At 34.9% G+C, this 15,601-nt stretch overlaps 2 protein-coding genes across 2 annotated transcripts; both read left to right on the top strand.

Annotated features, from left to right (window-relative positions):
- Nucleotides 1-1,633: 1,633 nt before the first annotated feature.
- Nucleotides 1,634-4,901, top strand: LOC121801163 (nucleobase-ascorbate transporter 7-like). The gene is made up of 15 exons (XM_042200609.1): nt 1,634-1,947; nt 2,033-2,181; nt 2,278-2,375; nt 2,467-2,643; nt 2,717-2,817; nt 2,899-2,974; nt 3,061-3,120; nt 3,210-3,394; nt 3,477-3,573; nt 3,652-3,738; nt 3,813-3,871; nt 3,955-4,046; nt 4,133-4,210; nt 4,288-4,448; nt 4,527-4,901. Exons 2-15 carry the CDS (start codon nt 2,067-2,069, stop codon nt 4,743-4,745), a joined length of 1,605 nt encoding a protein of 534 aa, XP_042056543.1. The 5' UTR covers nt 1,634-1,947; nt 2,033-2,066; the 3' UTR covers nt 4,746-4,901.
- Nucleotides 4,902-11,123: 6,222 nt separating this feature from the next.
- Nucleotides 11,124-12,013, top strand: LOC121798566. The gene is made up of 3 exons (XM_042197630.1): nt 11,124-11,552; nt 11,659-11,765; nt 11,857-12,013. Exons 1-3 carry the CDS (start codon nt 11,321-11,323, stop codon nt 11,959-11,961), a joined length of 444 nt encoding a protein of 147 aa, XP_042053564.1. The 5' UTR covers nt 11,124-11,320; the 3' UTR covers nt 11,962-12,013.
- The last annotated feature ends 3,588 nt before the right edge of the window (nt 12,014-15,601 follow it).

Genomic DNA, 15,601 nt, shown 5'->3' with positions numbered 1-15,601 from the left:
CGTCGAAAGCATAAATTATTAACCAAAGAGAGTTTTAGTAGTATCACAATTTCAAAATAATTTCAGAAAATGGATTTTGAATATTTTTGCTTTTATAGACATTTTAGTATTGAACCACCATAAAATTAAGTCTTTCATTTTATCATTTTCGTCCCTCCATCAATAAATGTCTTATTTTTTTTTTTATAACTTTTGACAATGAATCTCACATTCAACTAATTATATTCACTCACGTATAAAACTATAATAAAGTAGGACTACCTTCTATTGACATTTTCACTAACTTTTTATTACTACTATAATTTTTAAAACTCAGATCAAATTGACCTTTTATTGTTGAGAGGAGTAAGTAAAAAAATTACTCCACTAAAGAATGGACACTTCCGAGTTCCGACCATAGTAGCGTGCGGCCATTTCTAAGGTGACCTTACAATGTCCAGCAGCATTGGGCTAATGAGATCATGCCAAGCGTCCCAATGTTGGACTTTTATGGCTGGTGCAGAAGGCCTAGAGCCTAAATTCTATAGTGTATTCTTGCAGAAGCTATCGCCTTTAATTATACCCAAATAAAAGCAACTTGTCCCACAACATAAATTCTTCTAAATCTGCATGTACAATTTTTAATTAAATGGAATACAGTGGAGTAGCAGTATTAGAGCATCTTCATAAACGTCAAATATCCCTCACATAGCCTTCACACTGCCACATCATCAATCCTACAATTCTCCTGCCAAATCAACTGGACATCAAATAGCCATCACATAGTCTTCACACTACCTATCCACATCACTAATAACAATTATATAATTTAATTTACACTCGTATCAACATACGGAATTTAATTTACGAGACAAATACGGAAAATTCGAATAATAATATTAAAACTTAAAAAGTACATTAATTTTTAAAAAAAAGTACAATAATTTAAAAAAAGTACAAAAATTAAAAAGTACATTAATTAAAAAAAGTAAAACAAAATCACTCATCGCCGCCGTCCTCGTCTCCGTCGCCCAACGCTTCTGAGACCCTACCCCGGGAGTCGGGGGCGTCTGAGACCCTACACCGGGAGGCGGGGGAGTCTGAGACCATCCCCCGGGAGTCACTGGAGTACCTTCGTAGTTGTTCTCCATTGCTCGTTATTGATCTTGAACAGAAAGTAAGGTAGAAAGAGTACTCGTTAAAACAAATGGTGCGAATGAAAATGACGTTCAAAGCGCATATATATAGTGTTTTCAAAAGAAATAAAAAATAAAAAATAAAATCTGACGCCGGTTTGACGCCGATCCGGGACCCACAATGGCGCCGTGAGGATCGGCGTCGGAACCGGTGTCATTGCGCGAATCGGCATGGCCACGCCGATTTTGACACCGATTTCACCGACGCCGGTTCCAATGGTTCGGCGTCAGAACCGGCGTCGGCGAAAAATCGGCGTCGCGATTTTGACGCCGGCATTGGAGATGCTCTTAGTTTTCATTATGTGTGGCTGGTCTAACAAAGGTGGCAAGATGCTCCACAGCTTTATCTTTTGCTTCACAGAGAAGTTGAATTTGATTTTATTTTTTGTGAGTCTTTGAAATTGCATGACACAGAATCGCCTAGGAAGGTGCTAGGGTTGTATTTATGTTTTTGCTTTATCTCTTTACTCTTTTTCTTTCTCTTGTTTCTTTTATTGGTTTTTTTTTTTTTATTTGCCATCTTTCCTCTCACCACTGCCTTGTTTTTAGGCCCATATTCACATTTGCTTTATCATATTCTTGAATTTCTTGACGAAGGTTGTTAGTCCTTTTCCGCTGTGTGTGAAGTACTCTCTTATCTTTCTCCCTCAAAACTTCACTCACAGTAGAAAAAAAAACAGTACTACTAATTTTGTGGCAGGGACTTTGCATGGTTTCTTTTTCTTGATCACTTGCGCTGTCAAAAAGACTTTGTTGTTTTCCATCATTTTTGGTAAATTTATTAATGTTGTTGATTTGTTCTGTCTGAGGTGTGGGCTGTAATAATTGAGATTTGGCATTTTTGTTTGGATTTTAAGGCTTTTTAGTGAGGGTGAAAAAGAAGCAGAGATCATGGCAGGAGGGGGAGCAGCAGCGCCGCCGCCGAAGCAAGAGGAGTTAATGCCGCATCCAGTCAAGGATCAGCTTCCCGGAGTTTCTTTCTGCATAACTAGCCCACCTCCATGGCGTGAGCCCTTCTTCCATATTTTCTCATTAGTAATGTTATACTACTGTAATTTGAATTGTATGTTTTCTAAAATTTTGGCGATGTTTATAAATGAAGCTGAGGCCATATTGCTTGGGTTCCAGCACTTTCTTGTGATGCTTGGCACAACTGTGCTCATACCCTCCATTTTGGTCCCCCAAATGGGAGGAGGAAAAGTAAGGATATGCTTTAGTTCTGTATAAGTTTTGAATAAGTCCCACAAATTCTTGATTTTAATTGAGGCAAAATGGATTTGTCCCCTGTTAGGAAGAGAAAGCTTTGATGATTCAAACACTACAGTTTGTTGCTGGTTTGAACACTCTTGCTCAGACATTGTTTGGCACTCGGCTACCGGCTGTCATCGGAGGCTCTTACACTTTTGTGCCCGCCACTCTGTCTATCGTCTTAGCTGGCCGATATAGTGATATTTTGGATCCTTATGAGGTGATCATCAAATCATTTCCCTTTTCACCCTCTTTCGATAATTAGTTAACTTGATGCCTTCATTCATTTATAGAAATTCAAGAAGATTATGAGGGGAATTCAAGGGGCTATGATCGTAGCTTCCACTCTTCAGATTGTCATTGGCTTCAGTGGCCTGTGGCGCAACGTGACCAGGTGACACGCCTCGTGTGGTATGCGTCTGTACAATGGTCTTGTTTTAGGACATAAATTTAGTAATGAAGTTCAAAATTTCAGGTTAATGAGCCCCCTTTCCACAGTTCCATTGGTAGCTCTCACCGGGTTCGGTCTGTATGAATTAGGCTTTCCTCTGGTAACATTTATGTGAAGAATGCAAGCAAGTTTTTAGGGGTTCTGTTTCCTTTCTTACATGATATCCATTTTGATCTGTGATTCCAGCTTACAAAATGTGTGGAGATTGGACTGCCTCAGCTTGTTTTGCTTGTGATATTTTCACAGGTGAGAGACGATCATGTCTGATCGAATACGTATAGCAAGAATCTTTAGCATGTAACTCCATAACTAATCCTAATATGGCTGCTTTGCAGTACTTGCCACATCTGATGAAAGGAGGGAGAAATGTGTTTGATCGGTTTGCAGTGTTATTCTCTGTGATCATCGTCTGGATATACGCTCACCTACTCACTGTGGGAGGAGCATACAAGAACGTGCCAATCACGACTCAGCTAAGCTGCAGAACTGACCGCGCTGGGATCATAGGCGCTGCTCCTTGGTGAGAAGAGTATTATAAAATTGAACGAGAGAGTAAAAAGTGAACTGTACACACATCTAAAGTGCGAGGCGCGTTGTTGCAGGATCAGAGTTCCGTATCCATTTCAATGGGGAGCTCCAAGCTTTCATGCTGGAGAATCATTTGCCATGATGGCAACTTCATTCGTAGCCCTTGTTGAGGTCTCTCAAAATTATTAATCAGTACAAAAATTTTCTTGAACATTGTTGACATTGATTATCTGAATCTGTGAAGTGCAGTCAACTGGTGCTTTCATTGCTGTGTCAAGGTATGCGAGTGCAACTCCCGTACCACATTCTGTTCTCAGCCGTGGCATCGGATGGCAGGTATGAGGACTTGCATCCTGCTTATTTTCTCTTTACCTCATCTCATTCGTCTAAATCAAACCTAATTGTTACAGGGTGTAGCTATATTGTTCTCCGGAATCTTTGGAACGGGAACTGGATCATCGGTGTCTGTGTAAGTTGCCTCTTTTTCATCATCATCAATTCATCACAACACAAATACTACACAGACACGCACTCACACTGTCTTTGTTACAGTGAAAATGCCGGCTTGCTTGGGCTGACACGCGTTGGCAGCCGTAGAGTGATACAAATATCTGCTGGTTTCATGCTGTTCTTCTCCATACTAGGCAAGTAGTCACCATTACTACTCTGCAAGCATGCACATGAATTATGTTTGTTTACTAAAAAGGCTATTTCCTCATTTGAACCTCAGCTAAATTTGGAGCTGTCTTCGCCTCAATCCCTGCTCCCATCGTCGCTGCTCTGTATTGCCTTCTCTTTGCCTATGTTGGTATGTAATGACTAATGTGTGTGTTGATCTTACTTTATCCAAATTATATTGATTGGTACATTGATTGTTACAAACAGGTGCTGGTGGGCTTACTTTCCTGCAGTTCTGCAATCTCAACAGTTTTAGGACAAAGTTCATTCTTGCATTCTCGGTGTTCATGGGACTGTCCGTGCCACACTACTTCAACGAGTACGAATCTTTGAAAGGCTATGGACCTGTTCACACCAAAGCAAGATGGGTAAGAAGCCACCCATATTCGTTCCTTTCACTAATGTTGGTTTCGAGCATTTGAGCCTAGACATGAATGTTTGTGCAGTTCAACGACATGATCAACGTGCCCTTCTCGTCTGAGCCATTTGTGGCTGGTTTTCTGGGCCTGGTTCTGGACCTGACTATGCCTCCCAAGGACACCACTACGAGGAAGGACAGAGGCATGCATTGGTGGGACAAGTTCCGGTCTTACAAGACCGATACTAGGAGTGAAGAGTTCTACTCTCTGCCTCTCAATCTCAACAAGTTCTTCCCATCTGTCTAGATCTTTGCAAAAATATCACACTATCTCTGCTTTCTTTACCTACTGTAGACTGTAGTATCAAGGTGTGATTAATATACTCTTTCAGTCAAAATTTTGTGTTTTCTTCTTGTAAAATGAGATCAATATTTGCTTATGATTAGGAAACTTTCCACTCAATGAATCCCTTAAGCTTATGTAATGACAAACTTATGCTATGATTTATGTGTGTAAATTTTTGTGATTATGTTGAAGTAATGTGGTAGGTTGTACACCTATAGCAAAGATTATAAGAGTCATGGTCTAAGTATATCTGTATCAACAAATATCTTCAGTGTGAAAATTGATTTATGATTTTTTAATCAATTTTTTTTTATATTCCGGGACTACTAGAATTTGACCAAACATAATAATTTTATGACAATTTTTCCTTATAATTATGTTGTGGTTTTCTTCAATTATTGTTGTGACAGTGTCTGGCATTCCATAAAGTAATAAATCCAAGTGCTGTGTCTATATACAAAAAAAATGTTGATATGCTTAATTGTGTCTCCCTATTCCCTAAATCTTGCTGAAACATAAATCCCAGCTCTTCTGCAAATTGTCTTGTTTTGCATTCAAAATAAATAAATAAATAATTTTGTCTAATCGAGTCCAAAATCGAACTCGTCACTGACTTCCACATGTGTTGACCAAAAAAATCAATTGAAAAAAAAAACTTTACAAATAAAGTTACAAAACAAAACCCTCGTTCAATTAGTGTAAAAATATAATCTAGTTATATTAATTGTGCCAAATTTATAATTTGTCACTAGGGAAACATGCTAATTGTAGAGCGAGGGGGTGGGGGTCAAAATCAAATTTTTGGTGTGATAAAGGGCAAATTACATGGCTAACAACAATATAAATTATAATGAGGTGATCACTAATTTATTACTATTAATCCACATAAACTATCTCAATTATCATTTATCATGCTCTAATGTCTTCAAATAATAGGACAGTCCTTGCAAAATGTGAACCAGGGCAACAAAACTACATTAGTTACACGTATCGCCTCGGGATTGGTCTATTTAATTAGTCGCCATAAAAAAAACCAATAATTTGGGCCAGTGTCAAATAGTACTTATTATTTTATTCTTAATTTACAATAAATCTATACATGAGCTCAGCAGCAAATATTTCAAATAAATAATTCCACATAATTTATTTGGACGTGGAGTTCTATTATTATTATTCTTTTGAAAATTTCCATTATTATTACTATTATTATTATTATTATTATTATTATTATTATTATTATTATTATTATTATTATTAGTATAAGGCGGGGGTGACGGCCGACGGGTCGCGGGGCACACTTGCCTACGCGGATTTGGCAACGGCCTCGATGGCATGGACGTTGTTGGATACGCACAACGCCCTTATGAAGTGTATGGATCCGGCCAGAGCCGAATTCCTCCAGAGGTTGATCGATGAGTTGAGCCGGAATTTGTGACTTTTGTAGGATAGTCAATTTTTTTTATTTCTAACCAATGTAACTTTTTTTTATAATCAATGAATTTTTTGCCATTCTTAGTTAATTGTTGTGTTTTTTCTAAGTTTGCATTTATATATTTGAAAACATTTAACTTAATTAACAAAACAATAGTAAAATGCTTAGGGCGCCCCACTGCAGGTGGAAGGGGAGGAGGATAAAATGCTGACGTGGCGGGGCATAGAGCGGGCTTTAGAGCATCTCCAATGCACGGATGTCCCACTCGGACATCCACTAGGACTTCCCAAAAATACCTCATGTCACGTCACTAGGACTTCCCCTGCACAATCCGCCCTTCCCATCGCCCTTCCCACTAGGACTTCCGGTAATAAAAAAAATCACAAATTCACAAATAAAGCAATTTACGTTTACGGAAATAAAATTTCAACACGAATACGAACGGGAAAAAATATATAGAGTTTTAAAAAAAATTAATACCGGACGTCCGACCCACGCCACAATGGCGGACATCCGCCCGCCCGTCGCCCCGGACGTCCGAGGACATCCGACCTCCTTACGGGACGTCCGTATCCGAGTTGCTTCGTTACAAAGGAGGACGTCCCGGTCGCCCGTCGCGGATGTCCGACCGGACGTCCGCCATTGGAGATGCTCTTAGGGCGCCCCACTTTGGATGCTCTTATTGGTGGGTCGGATCATGATATAGGCCAAACCCAGTCTGATGCATATGCCTGTCCATCCTTTTCTTTTTGACAAATTTTACAGTACTCATAAACTTCCAAAAAATATAAATATAATTGAATAAAAATATTAGTAACATACTAACATGTAAATCTTATAGTATTTCATAAAATGTGAATTAAGTAAGTTAGTGAAATGTTAAATCAATTTATCAAAATCAGTAAAAAGTGAAATGTGACATATAATTATTAATTTTCCAAAATGATCATATGAATGGAGGGAGTATATAAGTACATGATTGTGAAATTAATGGATCCTATTATTTGTAAATTAGACATAAAAATTATATCCTTAACGCGGTTTTAGTTATTTTTTATTTTCTTAAAGCCAAACACATGATATACGCGGTCCTGCTTCTTTAATCGGTATCCATCACATAATTTAATGCTTGTAGGTTCGTTTTAGGTAAGTTTAAATATTGATTTCTTTTTACTAACAAGAATATATGCTCCATTATCTTGCAATTAAGAGTACTGATTCTTTATTCTTATAGGGTTCCTTTAGATAGCTAAAAATTTCTGTAATCATCAATGTGCTCTCCAAGTCCCTTTCATTTAAAGGATAGAAAATGTTGTCACGCTTAAAACATGGCTCTCATAGAATTTGTAAATTAAAATATTAAACATAATTAATTGACACTCATAAAATATCAATAATTCATTCACTGAATTTGTAAATTATGTGGTCTAGTCATAGCAAGATTTCAACACAACTAATTTTGTACCCTCACATCACATTAAATGTGGTATATGCACATGATACATTGTATCACGCGCGTGATTAAATGAAATGTGGATTTTATTTGTTATTAATATATGCCTTTTTGGAAATGCTTTGAGATGTAATGTACTAGCGCTTAATGGTTTCTATTATTGATAAACCATTTCCACAAAGTACTACTACAGTCTACATTAGAATTTCTTCCCTAAACAAATTGTTGTGCCCACATATTCTACAAAACCCATAGAAATATAAAATACAATCTTTAATTATCATAGCCTATCATATTGGTTAATTAATTAGCACTAGCTAGATTATATAATATGAGTGTGTGTGTGTGTGTGTGTGTGTGTGTGTGTATATATTTAACTTAATTCCGCGGTCCATAATCATATGAGGTTCAACTGACTAATAATATTATGGAATAATATAATAACCAAGTGTTAGTAGTCTCCTAGTTAGGTCACGTTTGAACATGAAATAGTCCATTTCACCATTTAATGTTTTTGGAACTAAGATCCCCAACATCTCACATGGCTTACACAAACTGGCAATCAGTCAGAAATTTTTGGAATTGTGATAGTCCATGTGTATATATCGTTCACAAATCGTAAGTTGGGCAATATTCAAATCGAGGGTTTCTATTTTAGTTGAATGTAAATCCGATATACCAAAGTCAAAGATATTCAACAAGAATTAGGGGATTCTCTACATTAGTTAATAGTAAATCTTGCAAGTGATCGAAAATCTATGACAAAACACACGACAACAAAAAAAAGGTTTGACCAAGAAAGAAATTAGTCAATTTTTACGGTGAATAAATATAACACGACTGAACAAGGAGTACAATTCTTGATTTTTAATTAGTAAGATGTTTTTTCTTTTTCACAAAAATATTAGAATGTCGATGTATCTGTGTGTGAGTTTTAAGTTGCAGTAGTAGTAACCAAAAAAATCATCTTCAATAGACATGCAAGATAATTGATAATTCAATCACAAAAAAAAGTGTAGAACTTGAACGCACATTTATTATATCGTCATGTCTGATAAATATATATTTGGGGATATTAGTCTTGTATTCATTATAATGAAAATTTTAATTATGAGTTTATGTTTTCATTTTAGTTCTCACATATTAATTTAAAGGTCAAATTTACATCATTTCTTCTTCTTCTTTTTCTTTCGGAAAGTAATCGATGTGTATCAGGAATAAACTAACTACTACCTCCGTCCAATATTAAGAGTCACATTTATTTTTCTGCACTCTTCTCTACATTATTCTCTTTCTTACTTTACTATGTCTCCACTTTAACTATTTATAATCATTTTTATAAAACGGATGTTGAAAAGCAAATGTGACTACTAATGCGGGACGGAAGTAGTATAATAAATAAATATAATATATTTAGATAGATCATTGTATAAAGAGATAGATTAATTTTTATTCTAATTATATGAGATTAGGTACTCAAGATTGAGTTCAAAACTTAGTTATAATTAATATAAATAAAGCACTATAAGTGATAGTTACACCTAAAGGATTGACTTGTTATAATTATTTTTAATTTAAGGGCATGTGCCTATTAGTATTGGCCAATTAATTATTTTGTAGGAACTAATCATTGTTAGGACAGTGCAATTTCCTAATAAATACTAATACTCCATTAGATATATATAGACAGACGAAGCTTGGCCGTTCGTTAGCGAATTGAAATCGTCTCCACGCATGCTTATTAGGTTGAGTGTGGATCTATTTAAAAATTTAAACACCATGTTCTTTTTCCACAACTTATGTCTAATTGTTAATATAAGTTACGAATTACCACCATCATAATAAGATTGAATTTCTTAAATTTTGAATTCATAATGAGTCTACAATTCGAAATAAAGTTTGAATTTATATTTGGATGGAGTGAGATGCTGTTCAAATATGTTGACGTGGCATTCAATTATTTTGAAGACGCAATTATTTATGCAACTTTCTTACACAATAACAAAGTACCTTTATCATCTTCTCCTCTTTTTTTGGTACAAAATCGCATGCCTCGTCCGAAAAGAGAAACTAACGAATATATACATTATTGTTCGTTTTTAATTAAACTGTATTGATTGATATATAAAAATAAAATCATTTCAATATATGAAGCGTTTATAATATTACACGTTATTGCAGAAGAAAACGGGAAAAAATATACAATTACATTTAACATCTTTTCAAACCAATATACTCCATAGTAAATAGATTTTTAAGAAAATTGGTTAAAACGCGAGACTATTACATAAGAGAGGCGGTTTAAATAAATGCAATACTTACTTTAAAATTAATTTATAATTGAATTAATACTATAAATAAACCATATTTGTGATAAAAAATTAGCTTTGACACTTTATTTTGTTAAGAATCCTCTATACATTGATATACTTCTGCCGTTCTGGGTGTATAGATAGTTCGTGAGAGAGAGAGAGAGAGGTGACGTAAGTAAAAGTCTTGACTCGTTGACCGTTTCGACTAAGCTCACTGCTCACCAAAATTATGATGAGACAAATTAAATGAGTACCACTAATTGTTTCATCCACTGATCACATAGATGATAGAACAGCATTATTATAATAAAATTATCCATGCATAACCAAAAATTACTTCATGGCCATAGGAGTATAAATCATTGAATTGAATTGAATTGAATTGAATTGAATTGAATTGAATTGAATTGAATGTATCTCTCTCCGCTCCGCCGCTTGAGAATATAGACTTTGGAATCACAAAATAAACGGATGAATTATGTTAATATGAATATCAATAAACAAGCACGTATATTATTAACATATGCAACCCAAATTATGAGAGCATTTATTATGTAAAAGTTGTTTTCTACTATCTCTTAAAAAAATATCTGACACTTTTGAATTCCATGCGATTACTAAAATTAATAGTTCTTCTCAAATTGAATATATCTCTCTCTTCTTTGTTCATGTTCTTGTCCCTTAGAATAGAAACTTTGAAGTGATACTAGTGTAAAACTAGTAAAATAAAAAAAAATAAAAGAGAAAGATATAATAAAAAGAGTATTAGCGGATATTTGGACCCACATAAATAATGGTGTACCGTATGCTAAAAAATATCATAATTTGAAGAATGGACTGAAATAGACTATAAGATATAGGGATGTGATCAAATGCAAATTTTAAATATTGTACAAACTCCAAACTATGATCTGGACCGTTAGAAAATGTCAATACAGTTTCAACACAATGTCAACACAACATCAACCGTTGACACTCCGGTGACATTTTTGTTGCTATTATTTTGTCATCTGTTGACATTTTCTAACGGTCCAGATCATAGTTTGGAGTTTGTACAATATTTAGAGTTTGCATTTTAGCACTAGCCATAAGATATAAATATTAGTACTAGTATATGATAAGATAAGAATATGGAATGGAGGGTGAGAATGGACCATGTCTAAGAGGCCTTAGCTTCGTGGTCTCTTCCTTTGCCTTTTGTTATCTCATATAATTAATTTCCTCCTTCACAAACATTCTTAACTGAAAGAAAACTACATCAAACCAACCATATTTCCCCCCTTAATTAATTCATGCCATCCATTCCACAATCAATGTAGCTCTAGAGAGAGAGAGAGAGATGGGCAACTGTCAGGCTGTGGAGGCGGCAGCGCTGGTGATACAGCACCCATGCGGCAAGCTGGAGAGGATGTATTGGCCAATCTCCGCTACCGACGTCATGAAAACCAACCCCGGCCACTACGTCTCTCTCATCATCCCCAATCACCACAACCGCACCGTCCGCCTCAAGCTTCTCCGCCCCACCGACACTCTCCTTCTCGGCCGCGCCTATCGCCTCCTCACCACTCAAGGTCTTTTCCTTTTTTTTATTCTCCCTCTCTTTAGATAAATAAATAACAACACATATTTTCAGCTCCAAGATAGATGAGTTATCTTCTAAATGAATTGGTTTGGCAGAGGTGATGAGAGTGGTGAGAGCCAAGAGCCATGCAAAGATGAAGAGGAGCATCACGGAATCTGAGCCCGACCCAAGACAGCCTGCATCGGAGACCAACCATGATGAGGTAATACTTTCTTTTTTTTGTATCTTTGTTATATTTTTTTTCTTTTATTTTCCAACCGAATTGATGTTTTTGTTGGAAATATTAATATCAGGGTGATGCGAGGCTCCGGCACCGGGAAGGCGGAGGAAGATCGAGATCGTGGCGGCCGTCTTTACAGAGCATATCCGAGGCTGCAAGCTCATCAATACTTGTATAGCTACTAGATTACATAACTCCACTTTTAATACTACATCAACAAATTAAATCAATCCTTTCTTCTTCTACTTTATTTTTTTCCAATTCAACCGGAGTTCTAAATTGTCCCAAAATTTACGTTAGTATAATACTGTCAGTTTTGGGAAATATTCTCATGGTTTGAGTTAAATCTGTGAAGGTTCGTCATCACACCCAAATACCCCTTTAGTATAGTATTGTCCGATTTATGCGAATCCCTCTCATGGTTAATAGTGTTTAGGATAATAGTAGTACTCCCCAAAAATCTTATACTAATGGAGTTGGGATAACTCATAAATTTTACTTATTTCCCTATTTCATGTGTGGTTTGCACTCCCAAACAAATAAAAATCCGACAATTGCTTACTTTGCTATATGACATGAAGAGATATTAGAGAAACACACTCGTACCTCCTCAACCACAGAAATAAGCTGATTTTGTTTATGCAATTAAAAAGGAAAAAGAAAAGAAGAAATCATGTCTTGGAGTGTAGCTACGACAAATTGGCCTTGCTTTTAGTGAACAAATATTCAGCTTTAGTTTATTGAGATATGCACAAAGAAGTTGAAAGCAAGTTGTGTTGAACCATTTTGTTGGAGATATAGTGTACAGAAACCTAGGAAAATATATGAAAGCTGATGATAAATATATATCTAACTAGGCTCCATGTGATATGGATAAATCATGCTACAACTTTTTCTATATTTTTTGCTTTCCTAAAGATTCCGACCAGATTCTATCTTATATTTTGTTCAATTCATGTTTTGTAGCATATGCATATCGTCTAGTATAAATATTACTCCCTCCGTCCCTGAAAATTTGTCCCAACTTTCCTTTTTCGTCCGTCCCCCAAAATTTGTCCCATTTCACTTTTACCATTTTTGGTAGTGGACCCCACATTCCACTAACTCATTCCTACTCACATTTTATTATAAAACTAATATATAAAAGTCAAGCCCACATTCCACTAACTTTTTCAACCCACTTTCCATTACATTTCTTAAAACCCGTGCCCGGTCAAACTGGGACGAATTTTGGTGGACGGAGGTAGTAGTTTATAACATTTTGATGCCTTTGCGAACAATATCTAAATCTTTGAACGTTTATGGCTTGAAACTTTGGATCTCATATCGATTATTGGAATATGTTTAGTGAAAATTTGTTTTATGAAGAGGTAATAGAAAGCTGAACAAACTACAAATACTTGATGTGATAGGCTTAACCTACATAGTTAATAAATATTTTGATGAAAATCCAACTTAAGACATTTTTGTTAAGAATTGGAAATTTGTAGAAACCATTAAAAGCCAATTTGGCCAATAACCGAACCAAGCCATGATTGAAGTTGTAGAAATAGGAGAATGGAAATTGGACCGAACACCGAAAATTGAGTTTATTATTGGGCTAGGTATATCAAACATTAAAAACTAGGAGTAATACTAAGTAGTAGTAACAAATAAAGATAATATGTTGGGCTGAGTTTAATGATATATTCAAGTACACAAAACTGGGCTGATCTTTTGAGTCGACTAAGAACTTAAATAAAAACTACACTGACATCTCTTTAGCAGGAGATTTTCACCATCAAAACACAATAAAATTAGGCCATATTAATAAATCTAATTAAAAGTTGCTAAACAATCTTACGTGGCCCAATCTCGTAAAACCCTCAGTAAAGTGCAGAATTGACTGGAAAAAGTAGTAAATGTCTGTTTCCATATTTAGAAATTAGTACATTGCATATTCCCAATGAAACAAAACGTGCAACAGCCATTAGCAAGTATATGATTTTAATTCGAATAATGCTATGCGGCCACATTATGGCCAGCCATAAATTAAGTAAATAACAAAAACAATTGATTTTTTTTCAAATTTTTGGTTTAATACTATTTGATTTTACTTTTATATCATCTTCATTATATGTTGCTCAACATGTTAGTGTTGTTCTTTCGTAGTTTTGGCTCAACTTATTACTACTGTCATTTCTTGATTGTTGCTCAACGTATACAGTAATTCGTGATATTAATGTGTTTTACGTAATGAAATTCAAAGATAAGTATCAACTCACAAGTCCATTCACACACATATAAGTTTATATCGGTAATTCTAATTTTTTATACATGTAAATGGACTAAATTAACTTTTTATGGCCGGCCACATTATGGCCATTTAGCATCACTCTTTTAATTCCATGATTAACAAATTGAGGTTTGTCAAATCTTGAAATATACTATACCAGTATAATACATACAAATCCTCCTGTATTAAATTAAGAATCAAACAGGAACCCAAATTTTCTGGTTAATTGTCCCGGGCAAAAAATATACTAGGGTCTAAATTTTTTTCAAAATAAATAAATTAGGAGTAACATTTCTATAGTATATCAGTATATGTATCTAAAAGGTTCTGACAAATAAACCTAATATAAGTATATACTCCATTTATAAATGAACAATGAAAAAAGAACTATGTCTACAAACAGTGCTTTCAGATATTCTTTTACAAACAGTGCTTTCAGATATTCTTTTACCTTTGATTTGATATTATTTACGCCTATTGAAATTTACAATAAAATAAAATAAAATCCCGATGATATTTCTTGAGGTGTAGCTTCTTCTTTTTTAGGTATAATAGAAATACGATCGATCTGTCAAATAGGATACTTGAGCCAAAAGAGAAAAAATATTCAATCATTTCCCACATATTTGCAATAATATTAACTAATCTTGACATTCTCTCAATGTGTACTTTGCTACCCCTTTTCTTTTCCCCCTTTATTGGTAAACTAAAATTTTACTAATTGGTAAAAACGTAGTCAAATATCGAAAGCTTTCGGCAAAACACAATCTCTTACCTTCCTTCACTTTCCCTCGTAAACTTTATATGTTGAAAAAATAATTAATTTCAAACAATTAATTAAGCCACTTTAGTCAATTCCGCTAAACACAAAAAAAAACTCAGAAACTGCCAATATTTAGCTATAAATAAGCCGGGCGATTGTTGGTATTTGCTTTATGTGATTAAGACAGGAAAAAAATAAGATAATGATAAAAAAAAATAATATGATGAGTTTATAAAATTGATGATTATAGAGATGACTCTTTTGTCTCCACTCTTTATGAATTGGAGGCCACTATCACATTTTTTGCAGACGCTCCTCTCCATTAATACATATATATACTAGCTCTATAGCACCTCTATTCTTATTCCACTCTCTTTATTTTTTTCAGCTCCTTTTGTGGCTTTCCAATTGGGATCCAAAGCCAATTTTTTCATCTCCCTTTTAGAGAGAATTGAAACACATCTTTTAACAAACCTATCATGTTCTAAGCTTACATCGCTTGCAAAGTTTCACGTGTGATCTTTGCTTTCCATTAAAATTAAAATCTTGATGAAAATGCCATTTTCTATTTACATGGAGAACTATTTATTGCATTGGGAAAATTTGTGTTACGAACTTTAGTGTCACATATCGATTGTAAATTAGTGTGATTAAGTTGGTAATCAAGATTTTGACACAAAACTTGATAGGGAACAAGGATTAGAAAAAGAAATTAAGGAATTAGCGTACGAAGTTTGGGGTGGTGATAATGATGATAACATAAAATTCTAGAGCAAAATG

Source organism: Salvia splendens, chromosome 4 (genome assembly GCF_004379255.2).
Source record: "Salvia splendens isolate huo1 chromosome 4, SspV2, whole genome shotgun sequence".
Classification (NCBI taxonomy): Eukaryota; Viridiplantae; Streptophyta; class Magnoliopsida; order Lamiales; family Lamiaceae; genus Salvia; species Salvia splendens.
The sequence above is the reverse complement of the archived record's forward strand: the minus strand, read 5'-3'. Positions and strand labels throughout refer to the sequence as shown.

Bases quoted from the DNA above. Each gene is read 5' to 3' on its own strand.
- LOC121801163 (XM_042200609.1), top strand. From the start codon at position 2,067: ATGGCAGGAGGGGGAGCAGCAGCGCCGCCGCCGAAGCAAGAGGAGTTA. The intron at 2,644-2,716 runs GTGATCATCAAA...ATTCATTTATAG, and splicing joins ATATTTTGGATCCTTATGAG to AAATTCAAGAAGATTATGAG. The intron at 4,047-4,132 runs GCAAGTAGTCAC...TTTGAACCTCAG, and splicing joins GCTGTTCTTCTCCATACTAG to CTAAATTTGGAGCTGTCTTC.
- LOC121798566 (XM_042197630.1), top strand. From the start codon at position 11,321: ATGGGCAACTGTCAGGCTGTGGAGGCGGCAGCGCTGGTGATACAGCAC. The intron at 11,553-11,658 runs GTCTTTTCCTTT...TTGGTTTGGCAG, and splicing joins TCGCCTCCTCACCACTCAAG to AGGTGATGAGAGTGGTGAGA. The intron at 11,766-11,856 runs GTAATACTTTCT...TATTAATATCAG, and splicing joins CGGAGACCAACCATGATGAG to GGTGATGCGAGGCTCCGGCA.